This window comes from Lepidochelys olivacea (assembly GCF_965140295.1).
Source record: "Lepidochelys olivacea isolate rLepOli2 genome assembly, chromosome: 10".
Lineage (NCBI taxonomy): Eukaryota > Metazoa > Chordata > Testudines > Cheloniidae > Lepidochelys > Lepidochelys olivacea.
The window spans coordinates 42,279,488-42,303,801 of NC_140420.1; the positions used below are offsets into that span (position 1 = coordinate 42,279,488).

Below are 24,314 nucleotides of genomic sequence, written 5' to 3' on the forward strand. Positions count from 1 at the left end.
GGTTTCCCTAACTGTGGTGGGGCAATAGACAGAACGCATATCCCTAACTTGGCACCGGACCACCTTGCCAACCAGTACATAAACTGCAAGGGGTTCTTCTCAATGGTGCTGCAAGCACTGGTGGATCACAAGGGACGTTTCACCGACATCAACGTGGGATGGCCGGGAAAGGTGCATGACACTTGCATCTTTAGGAACTCCGGGCTGTTTGAGCAGCTGCAAGAAGGGACTTACTTCCCAGACCAGAAAATTACTGTTGGGGATGTTAAAATGCCAAGAGTTATCCTTGGAGACCCAGCCTACCCCTTGCTCCCATGGCTCATGAAGCAATACACAGGCAGTCTGGACAGTAGTAAGGAGCAGTTCAACTATAGGCTGAGCAAGTGCAGAATGGTGGCAGAATGTGCCTTTGGATGTTTAAAAGCTCGCTGGCACTGTTTGCTGACTAGGTTAGACCACAGCGCAACCAATATTCTCATTGTTATTACTGTTTGCTATGTGCTCCATAATATCTGTGAGACTAAGGGGGAGATGTTTATGGTGGGGTGGGAGGTTGAGGCAAATTGCCTCAGTGCCAATTTTGAACAGCCAGACACCAGGGCGATTAGAAGAGCACAGGTAGGGGTGCTGAACTTCAGAGAGGTTTTGAAAACGAGTTTCATGACTGGCCAGGTTATGGTGTGACAGTTGTGTGTGTTTCTCCTTGATGCAAACCCGCCCCCTTTGTTAATTTTAATTCCCTGTGAGCCAACCACCCTCCCCCCTTCGATCACAGCTGGCAAAGGAAATAAAGTCACTATTGTTTTGAAACTATGCATTCTTTCTTTATTAATTAAAAAAAAAAGGGAGATAACTGATAAGGTAACCTGGGTGGGGTGGGGGAGGAGGGAATGACAAGGACACATTGCTTATTGTAGCCACACTACAAATCAAAACCGTTTGAATAACAGCTTTCTGTTGCTTGGGCCATCCTCTGGAGTGGAGTGGCTGGGTGCCCGGAGCCTCTCCCCCCGCGTTCTTGGGTGTCTGGGTGAGGAGGATATGGAACCTGGGGAGGAGGGCAGGTGGTTGTACAGTGGATGCAGCGGCGGTCTGTGCTTTTGTTGGCTTTCCTGCAGCTACACCAGATGCCTGAGCATCTGCTCCCCCATTAGCTTCAGCATTCCATCCTGCCTCTTCTCATCGCGCTCACTTAATGCTTTTCTGGACTCTGCCACTGAATGCCTCCATGCATTCAGCTGTGCACTATGAGTGCAGGAGGACTGCATGAGCTCGGAAAACATGTCATCACGAGTACGTTTTTTTCGCCTTCTAATCTGCAATAACCTCAGGAACGGAGATGATAGGGGGAGCATAGAAACATTTTCACCTGCAGGGGGATAAAAAGGGAGAGTAAAATTTAAGATGATACATTTCTGAGAACAAAAGGGAGACTCTTTCACAGTGAATCAAGCAATTCACGGCAGACAGCACATGTGCTTTAGGTACAAGGTTGCATTTTGCCTTTTATATTGAGCGCCTGCTGGTATGGTCACACATCACACACGGCTGGGCAACAGAATTCAGTTTCCAGGCAGCCATGGTAAATGGGTTTGGCTTTTAACGCCTTCATAACATGTGGGAATGTTTTCGAACTGCAGCGTCCTCCTTTCCCATAGCAAGCAATGCCGGTTGGGTTTGCCATTTAAAAGGAGGGGCTGAGGTTTTCGGCTGGATGTGCGGCACACCCCTCCCTCCACCCCTCAGCGTGGCTATTTGGGATGTTCCCTTCACCCCTCCCCCTGCCGCATGGCTATGGGATGATCCCTTTTAGCCAAGCGCAAACAGCCCAGCATGAACAGGGTCCTTTTACTGTTTCCTTCCAAAAATTCCCATATTTCAACCAGGTGACCATGAATGATATCACTCTCCTGAGGTGAACACAGAAAGATAAAGACCAAATGTTGCTCGAATGAGACCAAAACCCAGGACCATTCGCTACCATACTTTGTGCTGCAGTGATTCCAGACTACTTGCTACTAGCTTGGCTTGGTAAAGTGTCCTACTGTGGACGACGAAATAAGGTAGCCCTCCTCAAAAACCTTCTGCAAAGGTTTTCAGAGTACCTCCAGGAGAGCTTCAAGGAGATGTCCCTGGAGGATTCCCGCTCCATCCCCAGACACATTAACAGACTTTTCCAGTAGCTGTACTGGCAGCGAATGCATCCCAAGTCTTCAGGGCAAATCAAACATTAAACACTATTGCTTTTAAACCCTGTACTGTAGTTACAAATGTGCACTCACCAGAGATGCCTTCTCTGCCTTCAGGGTCAGGGATCGTGCCTTGGGAGGGTATTGGCTCCAGGGTGATGAAAAGGTCCTGGCTGCTGGGGAGAATGGATTCACCCTTGCCTGTTGTGCATTCTCCTCCTCCTCAACAAAATGCTCCTCCGTGTTGCGTGAGACTCCCCCCTTGCAGGTGTCCAAGGACAGTAGTGGTAGGGTCTCCCCCTAGAATGCCATGCAGCTGATCATAGAAGCAGTATGTATGGGGCTCTGACCCAGAGCGACCGTTTGCCTCCTTTGTCTTTTGGTAGGCTTGCCTGAGCTCCTTGACTTTCACACGGCACTTCTGTGTGTCCCTGTTGTAGCCTCTGTCCACCATGCCCTGTGAGATTTTGGCATATATATTAGCATTTCTTCTTTTTGATTGGAGTTCTGCCTGCACAGATTCTTCTCCCCATACAGCGATCAGATCCAGTGTCTCCCGCTAGCTCCATGCTGGAGCTCATTTGTGATTCTGGAGGGACTGCATGGTCACCTGTGCTGCTGAGTTCGCCATGCTGCCCAAACAGGAAATGAAATTCAAAAGTTCCCGGGGCTTTTCCTGTGTATCTGGCTAGTGCATTGGAGTTCAAAGTGCTGTCCAGAGCGGCCACATTGGAGCACTCTGGGATAGCTCCCGGAGGCCAATAACGTCAATTTGCATCCACACTACCCCAGATTCTACCCAGCAAGGTTGATTTTAGTGCTACTCCCCTTGCTGGAGAGGAGTACAGAAGTTGATTTTAGGTCGACGGAACGGGGTTGCTTGCGTAGATGCATTCATTATAAAATCGACCTAATTCAGCTAAATTCGACCTAACTCTGTAGTGTAGACCAGGGCTTAGTACTGAACAACATTCTGATTAAAACGAGCAATACACAAAACCAATGTGGCACACGCTAAATGGATTAAAAACTGATTAACAGATAGATATTAAAAACTTGTAATGTAAATCATAGAATCATAGGACTGGAAGGGACCTCAAGAGGTCATCTAGTCCAGTCCCCTGCACTCATGGCAGGACTAGGTATTTTCTAGACCATTCCTGACAGATGTTTGTCTAACCTGCTCTTAAAAATCTCCAAAGATGGAGATTCCACATCCTCACTGGGCAATTTATTCCAGTGCTTAAGTACCCTGACAGTTGGGAAGTTTTTCCTAATGTTCAACCTAAATCTCCCGTGCCGCATTTTAAGCCTATTGCTTCTTGTTCTATCCTCAGAGGTTAAGAAGAACAAATTTTCCTCCTCCTCGTTTTAACAACCTTTTATATACTTGAAAACTGTTACGTCCCCTCTCAGTCTTCTCTTTTACAGACTAAACAAACACAATTTTTTCAATCTTCCCTCATAGGTCATGTTTTCTAGACCTTTAATCATTTTTGTTGCTCTTCTCTGGACTTTCTCCAATTTGTCCACATCTTTCCTGAAATGTAGCACCCAAAACGGGACACAATACTCCAGTTGAGGCCTAATCAGTGTGGAATAGAGTGGAAGAACTACTTCTTGTGTCTTGATTACAACATTCCTGCTAATACATCCCAGAATGATGTTCGCTTTTTTTGTAACACTGTTATACTGTTTTCTCATATTTAGCTTGTGGTCCACTATGATCTCCAGATCCCTTTCAGCAGTATTCCTTCCTAGGCAGTCATTTCCCATTTTGTTCGTGTGCAACTGATTGTTCCTTCCTAAATGGAATACTTTGCATTTGTTCTTATTGAATTTCGTCCTATTTACTTCAGACCATTTCTCCAGTTTGTCCAGATCATTTTGAATTTTAATCCTATGCTTCAAAGCACTTGCAACCCCTCCCAACTTGGTACCATCCGCAAACTTTATAAGTTTACTCTCTGTGCCATTATCTAAATCATTGATGAAGATATTGAACAGAACTGGACCCAGAACTGATCCCTATAGTACCCCACTTGTTATGCTCTTGCCGCATGACTGAACCACTAATCACTACTCTCTGGAAATGGTTTTCCCTCCAGTTTTGCACCCACCTTATAGTAGCTCCATCTAGGTTGCATTTCCCTAGTTTGTTTATGAGAAGGTCACGGGAGACAGTATCAAAAGTTTACTGAAGTCAAAGATCATTATCCAAAGTGGGTGTTTTTAGTGAGGTCCTGCAATAAACTGTTCTTATTGCAATATCATCAAACATCATTATCAATGGTCTGAAAGAATATATAAATTCATTGCTGATAAAGTTTGTAGATGACATAAAAACTGGCAGAGTGGTAAATAATAAGGAAAGGTTAGTTCTACAGAGCAAAGTGGATCAGTCGGTAAGCTGGGCTCACCTGATCAATATGTATTTTATTTAACACAGCCAAGTGCAAGAGTATATATTTAGGAACAAAATTTTCAAAAGTGCCTATGTGTAACTTAAGAGGTAAAGTCAAATTTTCAAAAATGACTTAGGCACTTCGCAGGCTACATGTCACAAACAGCCAGTGAGACTTGGTTTCCTAAGTCACTTTTGAAAACTTGACCTTGCATGTTATGTCATTTAGGCACTTTTGAAAAATTCACCCCATTCCTGGAATACTGTGTCCAGTTCCGGTGGACACACTTTGAAATTATTAATTGGAAAGGGTTAACAAAAGCACCACAAGAATGAGAGGTCTTGGTACCTGCCTTACAGGGATGACTAAAGACATTTCATTTATTTAGTTTAGCCAAGAGAAGATGTCTTGGATTGGGACTTGGGCCAGAAAAGCTGCTGCTTTGAACGGTCAAGATAGCAGCAGGGGGAATGCCTGCCTGCTCATCACACATACGAATACAGGAGGTGATCCAGGACGACATTCTTTGGGATGAAACCGGTAGGCCTTTCATCCTGTCTGCTATTGCCACAAAGAGCTGCCCAGATTTGGTCCTCTCAGAGTAGAAGGCCAGGGCACATCTAACATCCAAAAAATGGAGATGCCGCTCCTCTGCACTCCTATGCCCTTTTGGGAAGAAAACTGGCAGGAAAATAGCCTGGTTACTGTGAAACTGTGAGACCACCTTTGGAAGGAATGCTGGGTGGGGGCACAGTTGAACTTTGTCCTTAAAGAACACTGTATATGGGAGTTCTGATGTAAAGGCCCTTAATCCTTTGAGGAGGTGGATGGCCATTTCATGAGAAGACCAATTTACTGTTCACCGGAGGGTGGAAGACTGAGATTGCTGCTAAATGCACCTTGATCAATGAAAAGGCCAGACTTTGTGCTGGAATACCTGCTCCATCTGAAACAACAGACTGGAGGGATGACAGAGTTGGTGAGAGATCTCACTGGGAGGACCACATCAAGGAACACTTCCACTTGGCTAGGTAAGTTGCTCTAGTCGACAGTTTCCTACTACCTAGCAAGACCTGACTGACTTGTTCTGAACAGGCCTGTTTCTTCAGGTTCAACCATGGAGCTTTCATGCAGTTGGGTGAAGGACCCAGATGTTTGGGTGGAGTATATGGCCATGGTCTTGCGAGATCAGGGCCAGGCAGGGTGGAAGTGGCAGCAGGGGCACCAGTAACATGTCCAGCAGTGTCCCTCTCATTGGCTGCTGTGACACAAGGGACCTGAGAGGAGGGTGAAAGTACAAAAATTCATGTCGCTTGGCAGGCACATAGTACTTCTCTGCCCTCTTTCAGGTGGGAGGAAGAGAAGATGGGGTATGCCACAGGGATCTGACCAGACCCATTATGGCTTCATTGACAGGTAGGTCCTCCTTTGACGGGGCTATCATGGCCAAAGTCTCAATGAGGCTATGTGAGGACTCTTTAAGAACCCCCACCCTCCAGCTCTAGGTTAAAAGCCATTCTTTTTAAAAGCTCATGGTGGGCTCTAAAGTCAGCCTGTGGCATCAAGCTGCTAGGTCCTGAGATAGCTTCGTCTGGGGAGGAGGAGGAGGAAGCCTGTACCAGCAAGGGGCCCTCCTCTTCTTCTTCAGCCCTAACTATGTCCCCCCAGGCCTAAGTCCTGTGTGTCAGTACTGGCTCTGTATCAAAGTCCGGGTCTGGTGCCAGATTGTGAGTTGGAGGAGCCCTCCTCTCGGACACTACCGTGATCACGCTAGCACTGCGATAATGGCCCGGCATCAACAAATGGTCCCGCACTGGACTCAATGGCATCTGCGATCAGAAATGAGTCGATGGTGCCGCTAGCATGCAGTGGAGGAGTAGCCTGATGTGAGTTGTACTCTGCTGCACTCCCCTTGTTTGTCCTTCCTTAGTACCGGGAAGCATCCCCTCTTGGACCGTTGCTCCTTATTCTTCTTTCTTGGTACCGGAGATGGAGAATGGTGACGAGAAGCATGCGGTGCCAGAGTTACTCTTCGCATCAAAGCCGAGGTGCTCGTAGCGGAGTGCAATCGGCTTGGCTTTGATGCCGGTTTAGGTGCAGCTTCCATTAGGATAGCCTTTAGTCTAGCCTCCCTGTCCTTCTTTCTATGAGGCTTGAAATCCTGAAAGATTTGGCAACGCTGTCATATATGCGCCTTTCCCAGACACTTTATATAGCTGGAGTGTGGCTTGCTCACTGGCATACACCTGCTGCAGGAGACGCAGGGTTTGAAGCCTGGAGACAGGGGCATGCTCTAAGCTAAGGGCGGGGGGGGGGGTCTAACTATATACACTAATTCTATCTAATTAAGTACACTACTACATGAAATTAAGACTAATATAACTAATCTAGAGAATAACAGGAAAAAAAAACAACTGAATGAATGCCTTGCCAAAGCAAGAGGAGCTGTTCTAGCGACTGTCACGGGTGTTAAGAAGGAAGTGAGAGGGTGAAGGGCAGGCCGGTCCCCTTATACCAGTGCGTAAGCATGAAGCACCAGAGGGCACTCGAGCTGACCTGATGGATACCACTGAGGGTAAAATCTCCAGCAACTGTGCATGTGATGTGTGCACACCTAACGTGGAATGGACACAAGCAAGCACTCAAAGAACTAAATGTTCTTCTGATGTTCAATCACATGTTGGCGTGTCTATAGCTCAACCACAATTTATGGGCTTGCTGCAGTGACAACCGAGTGAAATTCTATGACTTGTGTTACGCATCGAGAGATCAGACTGGATGATCATAATGGTCCTTAATGGCCTTAAAATCTATTAATCTAGATCCCTTTTGCATAGTGACTCTCAGTCAGTCTGGCAAATATCTAATTCCTAGAATGAGGGATTGATAGATTATTCTTTCAACTCTTCCCAGTTTTCACATCTCACGCTACCTTGACAACAGTTCTATCTGCAAGATGCTGAATCTGATCATCCTCTCGCAGCAGTTTTACACCATTGTAATTCAGAGGAGAAATGGGCCCACTAGCCTAAGGATTGCAAGCAATTGTCCTTCTCCAAAACTGATCATCACTGCAGCAAGAATTAGAATAAATGTCTCTATTTTCAACATAACACTATGAACTAGCTAGTGTACATGTCCCATCTTTGGTCCTAGAGGATGTGTACCAGCCTGTCTGCAGAGAGCTGTACTGGAAGTTAAGTATTGAGGTTCTCTGTTGACCTCTTCAGTAAGGATTGGTAGAAATAAAATTTGCATGTAATCCTTAAAGACTTTCCAGTGTTAATAGGTCAGTTTTTTTAGGCTAGCTGTCTTGGGAGTGCCCCATAAGTATATGCAAAAAGAAAAGGAGTACTTATGGCACCTTAGAGACTTAGAGTACTCCTTTTCTTTTATGCTCAAATAAATTTGTTAGTCTCTAAGGTGCCACAAGTACTCCTTTTCTTTTTGCAAATACAGACGAACACGGCTGCTACTCTGAAAACTTACCTTTTGTTACTGTAGGTTAGCTCTACTGTGTACTACACACATTTCCTTTTGTCCTGGTACCTGACCAATGTGCAACACACAGATAGCTTCAACAGGGAACCTGTTCTACTGTGTGCCAACACCTGTGCTATGAGGAAGGAGAGTGGAGGGGCAAAGTATTGTACTATGTACGTAAGGAGGAACACTATGGGAAAAAGATTTGAAAATATATTCTGAGATAACATACCCATCAATATGTGGCTACGGCAGAAATAAGAACCAGAGAGGTTAGTGATTCAGTCCACTCACTGTGGGCTGGTTTGTTCCCTATACTCTCCAGTGCTTTTTCCATCACTTCTCAAGAGACACTATTCCACAGTCTAACAGATCTTGTTGTCAGGAAGTTTTTTCTGCTATTCAGCCTATGCTTTCCTTTTCTTCATTTCACCCATTGCTCCTAGCTTGTCAGCTCTTCAAAGCCCTATTATATTTACAGGAATTATAAAATAAATGTCTCCTGCTCTTCATATATGCATTTTTGAATTAAAAGTTCTATGCAATTATGAACACTAACAAAATGTTACTGTGATAAAACTTTCCTCCCTTAGGATGCTCATGCTGTATTAAGGACATGAAGACAGTTATGTGCAGAACTGAGGTTAGAAAAGCAGTGCAAAAGGGACAGTGCAGCAACTTTTAAATAAAACACAAAGTTTCAGTCTTTCCCATCCCTTTGGGATAGAGACTGGGATAGCAGCCAGGGTTTTTGCAACCAAAGGCTGGATAAGAATTTGTTCCTAAGCTGCCCTCAGTCATTACTGTTTGGTTTGGAACAGGTAAAATAAACAGTGTTTACAAAATATTTCTCAGTAATGGATTTAAAAAGATATTTATAACGTGGAACACATTTTTGCTTTAATCGTATGCCTAAATTCTTTGCTTGTATCCCTTTAAACTCTTTTCTCCCCAAACACTAAAATACATTTCTCTCCCTATTAGTGGGATGTTTACCTTATTTGAAAGAAAGCAAAATTAGCCCTAAAAATTCACCACAGACCCCAACTCCACACAGCAAGCTCAAAGCTACCATTTGTCAAGTTAGTAAGCTTAAAGTTTTTGGTGGCTAAAGTTGTTGCATTCCTAGCAGAGACTGATCTCTACATGAGCCGATCGGCAGACTCTTTCATGCAGAAAGCTGAACAAGACTAAGGCTACTTTTATTTACTGCAAACAATAATAATAGATGTAGAGCTGACAAAACAGCACTTGTGCTAATCCAGCAAGTGTTCTTTGGTCTTCTACCCCTCTGTGCTGAGATCCAGGGTTCACCAGTCAGAGCTCTACTTGAATATCACCTAATCCAAATCCATTTTAACAGAATGATTCAGGGCTGGCATAACCCACTTCTCCCCTCATGTGACATCTGACTATGGAGATCACTTTACATTCCTGACACCCAAACCACAAATAAAATCTCTAGTTCCTCTGCTAATAAAAACTCCACAAGAGCTCGCTCAGTTACATTTAGAGCAGCTGATGTGTGTTTCATTTAACAAGTGCAATTGCAGGTGGAAAAGAAACACAGTAGTGTGTGAAAGAGATGGAATAAAGGAGAAAGAATATCCACTTATTTACCTTGATCATTAGGCATTTTATCTGAGGATTCAGCTACCAGGACAAGCACAGGGGAGTAAAAAAACAAGAGAAAGATCACCAGGCCTGAAGGAGTGACAGACAGTATTCAAAGAACTTCACACAGCAGAAAAAAAACTAGTTAGAGATTTAAACTTCCATTTTTAAAGACAAAAACTCACATAGAAACAATACTGCTAGATATTAAAACGACATCTTTTTTACATATTTTCAAATGTCTTGTTCATTCCTATCCTTTCACCAGTTACCCATGAACAAGCATCTCTTGATTAAAGAGGCAGTTATGTCATACTTGTTCACGTTGTATCATCCATGACATTAACATGTAATTGTTCACAGACCAATAAGAACTTATTTGCAAATCCTGCTGCGTGCACTGTTGGGCAGACGCAACACACTGCACCTGAAGTCTTTAGGTAACTAGAAGTCAGTTTTTCTGAAGTTCACTTACGGCACTGACCATGTAATAATGGCTTGGTGATATATGGGCCAATAATTAATTTAAAATTAATCTCCACAAACATATGGGTTTAAACTAGTTTATGCATTTGTTTCCAGCCAAGAGCTGCTAGAAGAATGAAGAGAAAACATCTTCCCTAATCAAACTTCATCTTCTCCTCCGCAGCCCATATCCAATAGAGAACTGATGCTGCCAGTTGCTTTTCCTAGAGGTATTTTAGGAAATGCTGGAGAACATACATGAGACTTTACCTTTGGGTGTTCTGAACTGTACTGCCTCCGACATAGGCCCCATGCCCTTGGAGTTGCGGGCCTGGATTTTGAAATAATATGGCGTATCAAGGGTTAACTCTTGGATCTGGTGTGTCAATCTGTTTCCCACCACAGGTTCGATGACCCAATCATGTATTTCTGCATTCACATCTGTGCTGTAGTAAATGATGTATCCTGTTCAAAGGTACCAATAAGATAAAATTTATGCACTAAAAGGTGGGATTTTTGTTGCTCCTTAAATGACTCCAGAGCACAAGTCCTATTGACTTTAGATGGAATTGGTGCTCTTAAACCACCGAGGGGCTTTCGAGAACCACAATCTCCTTTGTTTCAATATATAAACATTAATTTAAATATTAGATACACATCCCATGGGAAATTTTAAACCATTGTATTATATCATAAAGTATAACAATGCCACTTAAAATATCAAAATGATCTTACATTTAGTTATAGAGAATTCCATTATTTCCACCTTCTTTTCCAATCATATGAAAACAATGTAAAATTATAATTTGATGACTATTATAAGAATGTTCCCTCAAATATTAGCAGTTTAGAGAAAAATGATAGCTTTAAAATTAAAAAAAAATATAAGTAGTTAAAACTTTTTGCTATCTCTCAGTTTATATTAACGATGAAAAACGTCAACCTCAAGACAATTGCATATTGCCTGTAAAGATATGTTAAATCAACATAATATTTTATTGAATATACTGTATGTATGGCACCATGATGAACTGGCAAAATGATTATGATATATATTTAATGACAGTGAATGGGAGAAACAATATCATCAAATAAGCACTCACTGACAAATACAGGGCTAAACATCAGTAGCCCTATGCACCTGCACAAGGGGACATCTGATGTCTCCTTTGTCCCTTGCATGGGCTACCTGTACCATGGATAGAAGAGTGGAAGGGGCTGCACACTCTGCAGAGCTGTAACTTCCTCTCCCATGCAGGTGGGTGGCACCCACCTCTATTCCCTGGGCTGATCCCATGCAATGGAGCTATGATCTGCCCTAAGCAGCATGTAAAGTGGCAGTCAAACCCAGAGATTAATGCAATTCAAGACAATTCTCTTTACTTTTTGTCTCAATTAATTGGTTGGTATTTTCAATATATTGTACAACAAAGGCCTGTAGAACCCAGAAATTGCACTTCTTAATGTTTATTTACTTCAAGTTATGTTAAAAAACATTATTTTGGTTGCAAATAAGCCAGTAGAAATTAGGGAATGTTACAAATAAAGTTGCCTGTGTAACCTTAATTCACCCCTCTTGTGTGTATGCATTATGATACAGTCTTTAATGACATGATCACATACAGTTTTTCCACAGGACCCTGTCTCCCTCAGTGCACAGAAAGGCCAGTACTCACTTTGTGAGCTGTTTAGTATCTTGTTTTCTATTCAATCCACCAGAGGGCAGTCTGTTCACATGTTCCTGTAAAATGTGGAACTGGCATAGGACTGACATATAAAGGGAATTGTAATGCTTCACAGAATGCAATAATTTTATCAGATTCCCTTTTACAGTGTGATTACGAAACATTTTAAAATCATTCTGCTGTGATCGCTGCACATTCAAACAATAATAAAGCTTAGTCTTGTAAAATTCTACTTAATCCAGGTGAGCAAACACATCATTTTTAGACTTTTGTGCCTGGATTTTCATGACAATTTTGGATTAAAAATCTAAGTTTGTCTCCTTCTTTTTCACATACACATATATGAACACTTGGTGGGGTGGTATAAAGATTTTATTGGCATGGATTTGAGATGGCTGCATAATTTGCAAGTGATTAAACATGGAGTAACTGATTTTCAGACTCAGACCAGTTCAGGTTTAAAGTCCACTAGTACAGTATGAAAGCTAGAAACAGAAGACTTGCACTATTGCAAAGAGGAGAGTCTCATCTTTTCAAAAAAGATACACAACCCTTGTTTCTTGCTGTCCAAGGACTCGTTATCAGACCAAATTATACATAAGACATTTTTAAAAGAAGTTACTGAAGTGGATGTTACAATTTTCCTTTCCCTCAGAGTTCTGTTCAGTTGGACTCTCCATTCCAAAGGTTTCTAAAACAACACCCTTAGGCTTCCCCATTTTTATGGCTCTAGGCAGGAAGTACATTTTACTGGCATACATCATACACTGTTTGAATCCTGCCTTGTTGTCAGAGTCAGTCAGAGCACAGAATCAATCCCTCGACCCCAACCACCAACTAAATAACCTGCCTATGCAATACAGAAGACGTGGGGTGGATGGGGAGCCGAAAGTAGGCAAACATATGGCAAATCTACCTAAAACAACTACAAAAGCAACTTTGAACCAGACAACTGGAATGGCTGCTAAAAAGCAAAGGGCACTCCACACATAGTCCTGAAGCCTGCAGCTAACCAGCTTCAGTGCTGAACAATCCAATCCATGAGGGGGGGGGGCACTCGCACAACCCAGAAAACCCAGAAGGGCATGGCTCTTCTAGATGGGCCTGAGCCAAGCAGCAGCACATGCAGATCCCGTAAGTGGGGATATGCTGTTGCACTTCTCAAAGACAAACCTTTATATACACCACACCATCACGTACTCTCTATCTGTGTGTATTCTCTGCTGTGTGCACTATTGTAGCCACGCTGGCCCCAGTACAGTAGAGAGACAAGGTGGGTGAGGTAATATCTTTTATTGGACCAACTTCAGTTGCTGACAGAGACAAGGCTTTTGAGCTACACAGAGCTGAAGAAGAGCTATTACCTCACCACCTTGTCTCTGGATATATAGCTGTTCATCTTTACATGCCTCTATATTTTCATCCACATTTACAAAATTGAATTCTACATTATTTTATGAATATTGGGGGGATATTTTATTTTCTCCCTTCCCTTCTTTTGTCTGCATGAAGTTCAAAGGTATAGAAACAACCACGCAGATCCAACGTGCAATCCAGAGCAGCTGGCTCCAATGGTCTACAGGGTACAGATATACCCAGTTGTGCTCCTAGGCCACTTATGAATTGCCTTGAACGCAGGGAAATCCTCCAGCACCTACACAAATTGGGTCTAAGTCCACTTTGTACCAGAGGAACATGCTAGAGAATTGGGCCAAAGAGTCTCTTGCACAAAACTCTTAAGGGACCGTCTAACTGCAGATGTGTTTCTCTGAAAGTTTGCTACTAGGATTGCATAAGCCGGTGAAGATGGTGATTTCTACAGTATTTAAAAATGATAATCTAACCTTTCATGAAAATTTTACATGATCCAAACTCCTATTTTACAATGATCTATACTTCATATGGAGATCAGCAATACCAATGCCTCTAAAGAGCAGAGCAGCAGTGGGCTGAAAACTTCAGAGTTGCATTTATTTTTTATACTTAACTCATTTCCAGCAGATGTAAAAGTAAACAGTTAATTTGAGCTACATGAGAAGATTCATAAATAACAAGATAAACATCCTGGATGGGTTTGTGATTAACAAAGAGGAGAGTAGGGCATTATCTATGGTGTCTAATCTGCTGTTGATTAGATATTTTCCATCTACCCTCCCAAGCTCAGTATACCAAAAATAAGTACACAGAATCACTTCAGAGAGTGCACACAAACGGCACCTGTAATTTTGCCATTGGCTTCAGATGGAGGCTGCCAGTTTACAATTATGGTCCTAGGTTTTCCCTCTTTGCTCACCACAGTCACATCTTTTGGTGGAGACGTAGGAACTGCAAAAAAACCCCAAACATTCATTAGAAGCATGTAAGTGATCTCACTGAACGCATGTAAATGATCTCATAAGCATCCTTTTAAACTTGCTTTGCCGCAGAAGTATGGGTGCCCAGCAACAGAAACCCAGTATGTTTAATCGCAAGGTAAATCTAGCATTCTAGGGCAGCCGTTTTAATGATTTACTCCATTAAAATGGCAAATGCCATATGGTGCATAATATTTCCTTTCCTTAAGGAGATATCTATTTCTACAGTCCAACAGATGCTGTGAATCATGACTAGATAAACAACGTGTCTCTTCAATGTTTGTCTTTTTTTTTTTTTTTTTTTAAACAGACAATATATTTGTAGAAGCAAAGCTACTAGTTGAGAGTACTGACTGGTAATCACAATAGTTTAACATTCCTGAAATCCCATCAACCTGAGAAGACACCATTCCATATTTTGTTTTTTACATACATAAAATTTATCTCTACAGAAAAATGTTTGCTCTGGGGCTGAGATCTTGCAACGGCAATTTTCCACCATGAACACATTTGAAGCACCATGGTAAACTCCTAGAGGGTTTTAATTGTAACCTCTGAGAGACCCTTCACTTTGACTACAGGTTTCTGGATGGCTTGCAAGGAAGTCTGCATCTACTGAGGTGTTTTCTCTCTTGCTCTCTGCTAACCGAGGTTTATTTGAACTCTGGAAACAGTTATAATGAACACATGGCCCTTTTGTTCTTTTTAGTAGCTTGAGGCAGAAGTCTTCTCCCCACCGTTCCTCCTGCACAGAAATGAGGATATGATACAGGCCTTTTACCTCCGTAAAAGGCTTAAATGTGTGCATCAGAATCTTACTGTGAACTGAAATACCCAGATGGGGCTCAGATTAATGACAATGAAATGCATAGAGCCGATGTCTCCAAAGGTGCAATTGAATAACCAGCTATGCCTTGGAACTATAACACTATAAAAAACAGACTTCTAATTATGTAATTTTTAGCAAACTATATCTGCCATGGAAACTGAATTCAGTAACAGTCCTAATTAGTGTTGTCACAGTGCTTTTCCTGTTCAAAGTGCTTTATGTATGTTACCTACTGGTGATTAATCCTCCTGTCATCCCCTGTGTTAGGTTACTAAGTATTATTATCCCCACTGTAGAGATGGGGGAAGTGAGGCTCAAAGATTAGTGACTACTGCCCCAATTCAACAAACCACCAAAGATGTTCAAGTGCTCTACGGAATACGGATGAACTTAAGCTAAGCACGAATCAACCTTAGATAAGGCTAGGATGAGCAAACCAGGAACACCGTCAAGACTAGAACTCAGGAGGTTTCCGTTTTCCAGGCCTGTGTTTGAACTACAACAAGAAGTTACTCATCTTGTGCAGTAACGATGGTTCTTCGAGATGTGGGTCCTTGCGGTTGCTCCTCTGTAGGTGTGCTTGTGTCCCTGTGCGGCTGATCAGAGAACTTCAGTAGCAGTGTTCACTGGGCCTGCACATGCACCGTCTCTCCTTGTGCTGCACCACAAGTATAGCTGGTGTGCATGAGCTAATGCCCCTCAGTTCCTTCTCTACAACAGAGTCATAGACAAGAACTCTGAAGTAGAGGGAAGGAGGGTGGATTGTGGAGCACCTGCAGGGGGACACATCTCGAAGAACCACAGTTACCATACAAGGTGATTAAGTTCTTTTTCTTTGAATAGTGTCCCTATGGATGCTCGACTGTAGGTCACTCCCAAGCAGTACCCCTTCTGGAGGGCCAGGACTTCGGAGTCGGGTCAGTTACAAATGACAGCACTGTGAAACCGAAGATGGCATCAGAGATGGAATCCCAGTGATCGCATAGTGTTCTGCGAAAGTGTGAACTGACTCCCATGTCGCTGCTCTACAGAGCTCTGAGCTAGGGACATTCTTGAAAAAGGAGATGGATGAAGAGATTGACCTTGTGGAGTGTGTACGAATAGAGTCTGGAGGGATCATGCTGCAAACTTGATAACACTATCTGATGAAATTTGAGACCCACTTGGATAGCCTTTGGGCACACCTCCACAGAACATTATGCGATCACTGGGGACTCCACCTCCGATGCCATCTTCAGCTCCACAGTGCTGTCATCTGTAACTGAGCACTAGGATGTTTCCACAAAGGAGAGAAAAAGTCTACGGAACTTCCTGAAGGCCTTTGTCCTGTCCAGGTAGAAGGCCAGGGTTCTCCTGACATCTAGAACATGTAATATAGCTTCCCTGTTGTCTTGGTGAGGCTTGCGGTAGAGGATTGGAAGGTGAATCAATCGATGCATGTGAAACGGGGAGGTTACCTTAGGGATGAATTTTGGATGGGACTGGAGTGTAACCTTGATTGGAAAAAATACCATGTAGTGGGGATGTGTTACCAGAGCTGCTATCTCCCCTATCCTCCTGGCCGAGGTAATCGCTGTGAGAAAGGCCATTTTCATTGGCCGAAAACCAGTCTCCCTTTTCCAGTGTTGGAATGATCCTTGATAAGGTGATCTTGAATTTTTGAGCCATGATAAACTTATTGAGAGCTCTGAGGTCTAGTATGGGTCTCCAAACTCCCTTCTTTTTGGGTATTAGAAAATAACAAGAATAGAACCCCTTGCCTTATAGATGTTGAGGTACTGGTTCTACGGCTCATAACAATAGCAGACAATCTACCTCTTGTAGTAAACTCTTGTGAAAAGGGTCCCTGAAGAGGGACAGAGAAGGGTGTTGTTGAAGGGGTAGGGAGGTAAAATGCATGAAGTACCCAGTTTGAACAATCACTAGGACCCATTGGTCTGATGTTATGCGCTCCCAGGTGCTGTTGAACGCTGCCAATCAGTGGCCAAATGGGCATGGTCGGCTGTGTCAGTCAGGGGGATTGGTCTAATGGCACCTTAACCTGCTCGTCAAAAGTGGTGCTTAGACGTAAAGAGCTGGGACGAAGATTGTGGACCAGGTGGTTTGTGGTTAGGGAATTTTCCTTTCTTCCTGCAGCTCATAGTGGTGTTGCGGTTGGTACTGAGACATGTGTTCTACACTGGGATGAGCGACTAAATCATCTCTTTTGTTCCGTATATAGATACCCAGTGACCGGAGGGTAGCTCTGGAGTCCTTCAGGGTGTGAAGGGAGGCATCAGTGTTCTTGGCAAAAAGCTTCGTGCCCTCAAAAGGAAGGTCCTCAACAGTGGACTGTGCCTCTTTCAGGAAGCCTGACAAATGGAGTCATGACACTCTTTGCATCACCACAGTTGTGAAAATGGACCCAGCCACTGTGTCAGCCACATCGAGGGCAGATTGCAGCGATGTCTTTGCCATTAATTGGCGCTCCTGGATAATAGCCTTAAATTTGGTCACAATGTGCTTCTGGCATCTTTTCAATAAATTCATTCACTTTTGAGTAATTTATGTAATCATAATTCACCATGAGGGCCTGGTAGTTGGCGATACGGAATTGTACAGTGGCTGAGGAATACACTTTTTTACCAAAAAGGTCAAGGCGCTTCCAATCCCCGTTGTAGAGAGTAGCTCTTGACAGTGTGATTGGTTGTGGAAGTTGACGGCGTCCACCATGATGGAGTTGGGTGTTAGGTGGGAGAATAGGAATTCAGATTCCTTAGAGGGGACATAGTATTTTTTGTCCACTTACTTGCAGGTTGGTGCCAAAAAGATGCTGTGGTCTGCCACACAGTCTTTTCTGGGTCTAAAATGGCTTAATTAATTAGGAGGGCAATCTTTGAGGAGGAGGAAGAGTAGAGGATGTTAAGGAGTTGATGGTGGGTGTCCATGACTTCCTCCAATGGTATCTGAAGAATGACTGCCACTCTCTTTGCCAGCTCCTGGGAGAGACAAAAGTTGTCTGCTAAAGATGGTGGAAGAGGAAAATTAAGAGGATATGATCCTCTGTGTCACTTCCTCCCCTATACCAGCTTCCTGTTCCTCTATGACGAGGCTTGAAGACTGAGAGGCATGCTGGCGGTGCACCACCCAAGGGTCCCAATATGGCCATTGGGATGGTGGTGGCATAGAGCTTGGCGGTGGCACCCATGGGTGTCCATACCAGGATGGTGCTTGTGGGGCCATCTGTGGGTATATCCTGGGTCTCTGTTGGTAGTAGGCACCATATGGAGCTTGGGAGGAGTACTGCAACACTACCTCCTCTGGCTCATTGTCTGACCCCTCACTACAGGGCAGAGGGGCATGGCAACGGGGATACTTCCCGTGCTTGGTGGAGGCTTGGTGCAAAGGTCTCGGTACTGAGAGATGGGGACTCCAGTGCATCTGGCATGTGGAGGTCTCTGAAATGGTGGGATTCTTCTGGTACTGATTGTCCTGGCATAGGTGGTAGTGTCGGGGAGGACGGGGATCTTGTCCACACCAGTTGCTCCAGTGTCAGGCAAGCTGTCGGTGGTGGTGTTGATGTGGATTTGAGTACCAGGAGCATCTTTTTAGAAGATTGGTTACCCCTGTCCTTCAGGGCTGATGACTCAGTGCCCATGCCCATCGGGTCTGTAGGCCTGTCAAGGAGTTCTGGTTGCTGTCGGTCTCTGTGATCCATAGGTGCTGGACTGAGATAGTCTTGATGCCGGTGATGCCAAAGATATTGAGTGAGATGGTGACTGATTGCAGCTATCTTGGGGCTCACTGTGGGGACTTACCACTCTCTTCTTAGATGATTTATGAGAGGGATCTTCAGCCTGTTTCCTTGACCCAGCCCTTAGATGTAGAATGCTGTAGGGAAGGCTCATGTCTACCAGGCAACTGGGGTCGGAGAGCTGCCTCCATGAAGATGATGTTCTGGCACAGCTCTCTGTCTTTGCAGGATCTTGGCTGGAGTTGTTGGCAAAGACCACACTTCTGTTGTGTATGGCCTTCCCCGAGCCTGTGAACGTACTGAGAGTGCTTGTCTGTAATCAGGATGGTCTCTTTACAAATGAGGCACTTTCTGAGGTCGACAAACCAGGCATACCCCGTTGGGGGGAAGGATCCACAACAGGGGAGAAAGAACAGGAAAGAAATTAATGACAGGTTTCAGAGTAGCAGCCGTGTTAGTCTGTATCTGCAAAAAGAAAAGGAGTACTTGTGGCACCTTAGTTTGTTCGTCTCTAAGGTGCCACAAGTACTCCTTTTCTTTTTAAAGAAATTAATGTATTTTTTATTTTGTTTTCAAGGGTAAAATAAGAAAGGAGAAGTTGACTACAGCTAGAACTCTTAGTAGTAGACCAACTAACTATAGGTATGAAAATTAAGTGATAGTCTTAATGGACTGCTAATGACTTCATCTCTTGTTGGGGTGGTTGAGAAGGAACTGAGGGGGGTTAACCAACGCGAGCTGGAGAGACAGCACACAAAGAGAGACAGCACATGTGCAGGCCTAACGGACACTACTAGCAAAGTTCTCTGATCACCAGTGTAGTGATCCAAGCTCTCCTACAGTGCAGCGCCCATAGGGACACTACTTGAAAAAGACCAAACCCTTCTTCAGTAGTAGTTGAGGAGTAAGTCCTACGCAGCATTGCCAACCCCAACTGTTCAAAAATCATCAGTTAGGCACCTAAAATCAGGAGACTGGATTAAATCATGAACATTAAAAAAGAAAAGATACATTAGGAGTTCTTTTTATTTGTCTTCTGTTTTTTGAGACTTTTGGGTGCACTAAGGTCATGCTTTCAAGGTTTTCTCCACAAACACAAGGAGTAGAAAGTTGGCGACTCCTCCTATATAAGTCTATGAATATCTCTAATGAAAAGATGACTAGTCAGGGATAGAGAAGTGATTTTCTTCATTTCGCCCTGATTCACATCTCAGTTGCCTGTATTTTTAATACAAATTCTACTTAAAAGGTGTTTACACTTTTCTGCAACTTCTAGGTTCCAACTCTAATGGTTCATGACAGATTAATATTACACTAAAACCAAGTTATCAGATGCTCTTGCTTTGGGCCTCACCACACATCACCCTGATAACTAGACCTAGCCCTGCTTGCCGCTTCTGTCAGCTAGGTAAGTCCCTTAAGAATTTAGACCCTCAGTACTAGGTCAACTATAGTTTCTGTGAAGCTGATACTAACAAAGATGTCTAACACGACAAAGATACATTTCAACCACACCCACAAAAAAGAATAACATTTTCAAAAGCAACATGGATGTTTTTGAAAATTTTACTTTAAATCTAAACAAAGTGAATGGTTTCACTCTTTCTTTATGGTATTGTGCAGACTGGACTGGCTCTTTGTGCGCTTTGTTTTTACATATTTTTAATGTCATTTTTTAATAGATATCAAGGCCTTAAGGCTATTTGGACAGGGGCTTATTTGTATTTACAAGTAAAATAAACCAAAAAGTAAATATAATAAGAATAGCAGATTTAGATTAAATCTCAGGAAAAACTTCCTAACTGTACGAACAGTAGGACAATGGAACAGACTGGCAAGGAAAATTGTGGAATCTCCTTCACTGGAGGTTTTCAAAAAGAGGCTGGATAACCTTCTGTCTTGGATGAGCCTGGTGGTCCCTTCTGACCCTATGGTTCTATGATTCTAAGAAAGCTAAGAAAGCTAAAGTGAAGATAGCTGGATGCTAACAAAGAAAGTGAATGCTCCCCACTCTTTGACCAATCTTGCAGGTGAAAAATAAGATACTGGGGGACAGGTCTGGGGCAGAGGGGTTCTGCAACCTACAGATAGTCATTAGGCATGAGTTTCTACCAGCAGCTGTAACACTATCAACAGTTCTGTAGTTTGTAAGCACAGTTTACAGCTCCTATAGTTCTGGTAGCTGCCTAGGCAATTCACGAGGAGATGACGAATGTAGGGCTGATTTTGATGACTACATTTCTATTCACCAAAGTTCTCAGAATAGTTTGTCTCATCTCATTTTTGTCCTATAATTAATGAATTTTAGCAAATTTTCATTATTAATTACAAGATTTTTCTCAGTAGCTGCTATTTAGATATGATTTCTCAGATATTTGAAACATATGTCTCCCTCTTCTTTCTCATTCATTAACTGCGGATCATTTTATCCATTTATTTTCTGTAATTTGATCACAATTCTCTCTTTTATGTAATCTCCACTTCATTGACTTTCAAAGAATATTAATACCAGGATTGCCCCCACTCTGCCCTCTCCCCCACCCCCAAATCCCACATCAGCAACAGCAGAGGACTGCCATTTTAAGTCAGCATTGGGGTAGAACTGACTTTATTCATCTCGTTGAAATGGTGAACAGTTCCAGAAAGACACAAGTGAATACCTAATTCAAAGGTAGTCCCATGAGCTGTCATACTCCAAGTACTTGATCTTCGACCTTTAGTCACCATCACAGAGAACTCATACAAGGTGTTTGGTTTTAAACTGGTCACTAAATAGCTCAAGGTGGTTGTGTTTGCAGTCTGAAAGAAACACAAAGTATAAGGAACTTCTGAAGCGAAAAACATCATTTACAAAGTCTCAAATACTATTGTCTAAGGTAAGTGCCTAAAGCATTATAATAACATCACCAACACTTGAAAACCATAGCCATTAATTCTCTCAATATTCTTTTTTGCTCTACCATGCAAATTCATTAATCATTTACTCTATCTGAAACGAGAAGTTCCTTTCGTAATCAGCAAGAGCATTCAATACTAGTCAACCATAAATGTAAATGCATAAGGTCTAGGACACACTTGTTATGCAGCAAGACTTTTAGCTGTCTACTGGTGGTGTTTAATTTACAGTGTTCCATTAAATGAACTAACCATGGGAAAGAATGATAAAGGGAAGCTAAAATTAAAAATCCATCTTGCAATTTGAGTATTTTTCAAAAGTTATGTTAGGATTCTAAGATAAAATCTAAAGAGTTCAAAAACTAGCTGAAAATGTTGGTTCTCTGAGAGTCTGGGGGACAAAAAAAATTTTTTTTTGTCTGGGGGGACAAAAATTTTCTATACCTATATGTTGGTTTGCAGAAAGGAGGACCATCTGTGGACAGACTTTCCTAAATCACACATAGCCTCCGGCACAGGTAATCAGAAATATGACTCATTTAGTCACCATTTTTGCCTTTGGGCTAAACTGTCCAGTATGTACTGTACGTGGCTTGAGTATAAATAGTATACCTGATGCATACATAAATATACCTGGTTCCTTATTTGGATCTACTGCTAATCTAAAAGCAGAATGAAATGACTGGCAACTTCAAAACTGGACAATGTGACTATATATCCATAAATAATTGCTACCTTCAGAAAATTTTACTTAGAGATAATGTTTCTTTTACTAAAGGTAAAGATTATCTATTAAGTCACATTCCTTGAAAATAATGAGAGAATACCATTCTAATGAAAAGGACATAGAAGTGTAAAGGCAATAACACTCGCATTTCTGATGTAAAGTGTACAATGAAACCTTTTAAAATTATCCCAGTAAAAGATCAAGAAAATTTCTATTTGCCAAATGAAACTTGGAGTCACATAGAGTGCTTTGAATGTTCAAAGAAACGAAAAGCTATTTTTGGATTTGACTAGTTCGGTTTCATCAGGATCAGTATGAATAGGGCCCTATCAAATTCACGGCCATGAAAAACGCGCCACGGACCACGAAATCTGGTCTTTTGTGTGTTTTTATCCTATACGATACAGATTTCACAGGGGAGACCAGCGTTTCTCAAATTGGGGGTCCTGACCCAGAAGGGAGTTGCATGGGGGTCACAAGGTTATTTTAAGGTGGTCGTGGCATAGCCACCTTTACTTCTGCACTGCTTTCAGAGCTGGGTGCCTGGAGAGTGGCAGCTGCTGACTGAGGGCCCAGTTCTGCAGGCAGCAGCGCAGAAGTAAGGGTGGCAATACCATACCATGCCATCCTTATTTCTGCACTGATGCTTGCGGTGGCTCTGCCGTCAGAGCTGGGCTCCCAGCCAGCAGCTGCCGCTTTTCAGCTGCCCAGCTCTGAAGGCAGGGCCGCCCGTAGCAGCAGTGCAGAAGTAAAGGTGGCAGTACCCCAAGCCCCCCACAATAACCTTGCTACCCCACAACAACTTCTTTTTGGGTCAGGACCCCTACATTCTGAAATTTCAGATTTAAATAGCTGAAATCATGACATTTATGATTTTTAAAATCCTATGTCCATGAAATTGACCAAAATGGACCATGAATTTGATAGGGCCCTAAGTATGAAGGAGAGAAAGAATAAAGACAGGGGAAATGACTGTCAGAAATTTCAATTTTAATCAGTCTTACCAAGAAATATTAGATGCATAGGCAAAGCAACCTACTTTTAAGAAAATTTAATCTTGGGTGGAGCAGTTATTGCAACCTAGAGGTTAATAGTCCCTTGTAATTGTTTACTGACTGCCACTTAAAAAAATAAGCAATCCTCCATTGGTAGTACTTGAGCTAATATGAAACCACATATTCAAAAGTGGTTTTCATCAGCTTTACACAGTAAGTGCCATAGAGGATCATATCCATGATCCATCTAGCCCAGTATCTAACCTCTGACAGTAGCAAGTGCAAGATGCTTCAGAGGAACAAGACACTCTGATCTGGACAATTAGGTAATAATCTTCCCCCATAAGGCAAGTCATACCCTGAAACAGCAGGGTTAATAAACTTTATACTTTTCCCCCCTCGCCAGAGTAAACATGGATATTCTTCTTTATTCATATATATGTTTAATTCTTTTTTGAATCCTATTAAGCTCTTGGCCTCAGTCACACCTGGCAGGTATGAGTTTTACAGGTTAATTGTGCACTGTGTAAAGAAGAATTTTCTTCTGTCTATTTTAAATTTGGTGCCTGCCTTTCAGTTTCATTGAATGCCCTTTCACACAATACAAGGCCAAGGAGACAAACTGGAGTGGCCTGATATACTTTCAATTTCATTCACTGTTTTGTTTCATTTACTGTTTTAAGAAGGTGGCAGTGATATCCCATGATACTAAATATTGCTTAACTAGTACTATAATTATATATGATAGATTTTTGCAGGATAAAATTTATTTTCCTTCTATAGGTATCTAAAAGATCTAAACTCCAGAAATAAGTGATTTACTTATTTGGAACCCACCATCTGATGAATGCACTTTGTGTGTAGGACAACTGCATTCAAGCAGCAAAGAAAATTTGAAAAATGCTCTCTGACATGTCAAACCAATGCATCCTCTTGGTTG

The 24,314-nt window shown here is 42.6% G+C and overlaps 1 protein-coding gene across 10 annotated transcripts in view; it reads right to left on the minus strand.

Annotated features, from left to right (window-relative positions):
* The window catches only part of NEO1 (neogenin 1), a 529,567-nt gene that overhangs the window by 35,407 nt on the left and 469,846 nt on the right, over positions 1-24,314 (minus strand). For 7 of the 10 annotated variants that reach the window (XM_084641034.1, XM_084641039.1, XM_084641038.1 and 4 more), the window contains exons 18-21: positions 21,418-21,556; positions 14,059-14,166; positions 10,427-10,621; positions 9,698-9,730 (exon numbers count right to left, since the gene is read on the minus strand). In XM_084641034.1, coding sequence (XP_084497160.1) covers positions 9,698-9,730; positions 10,427-10,621; positions 14,059-14,166; positions 21,418-21,556 — 475 coding nt within the window. The remainder of the gene's footprint in view (positions 1-9,697; positions 9,731-10,426; positions 10,622-14,058; positions 14,167-21,417; positions 21,557-24,314) is intronic. The other 3 variants (XM_084641041.1, XM_084641037.1, XM_084641036.1) reach the window with 1 other exon arrangement.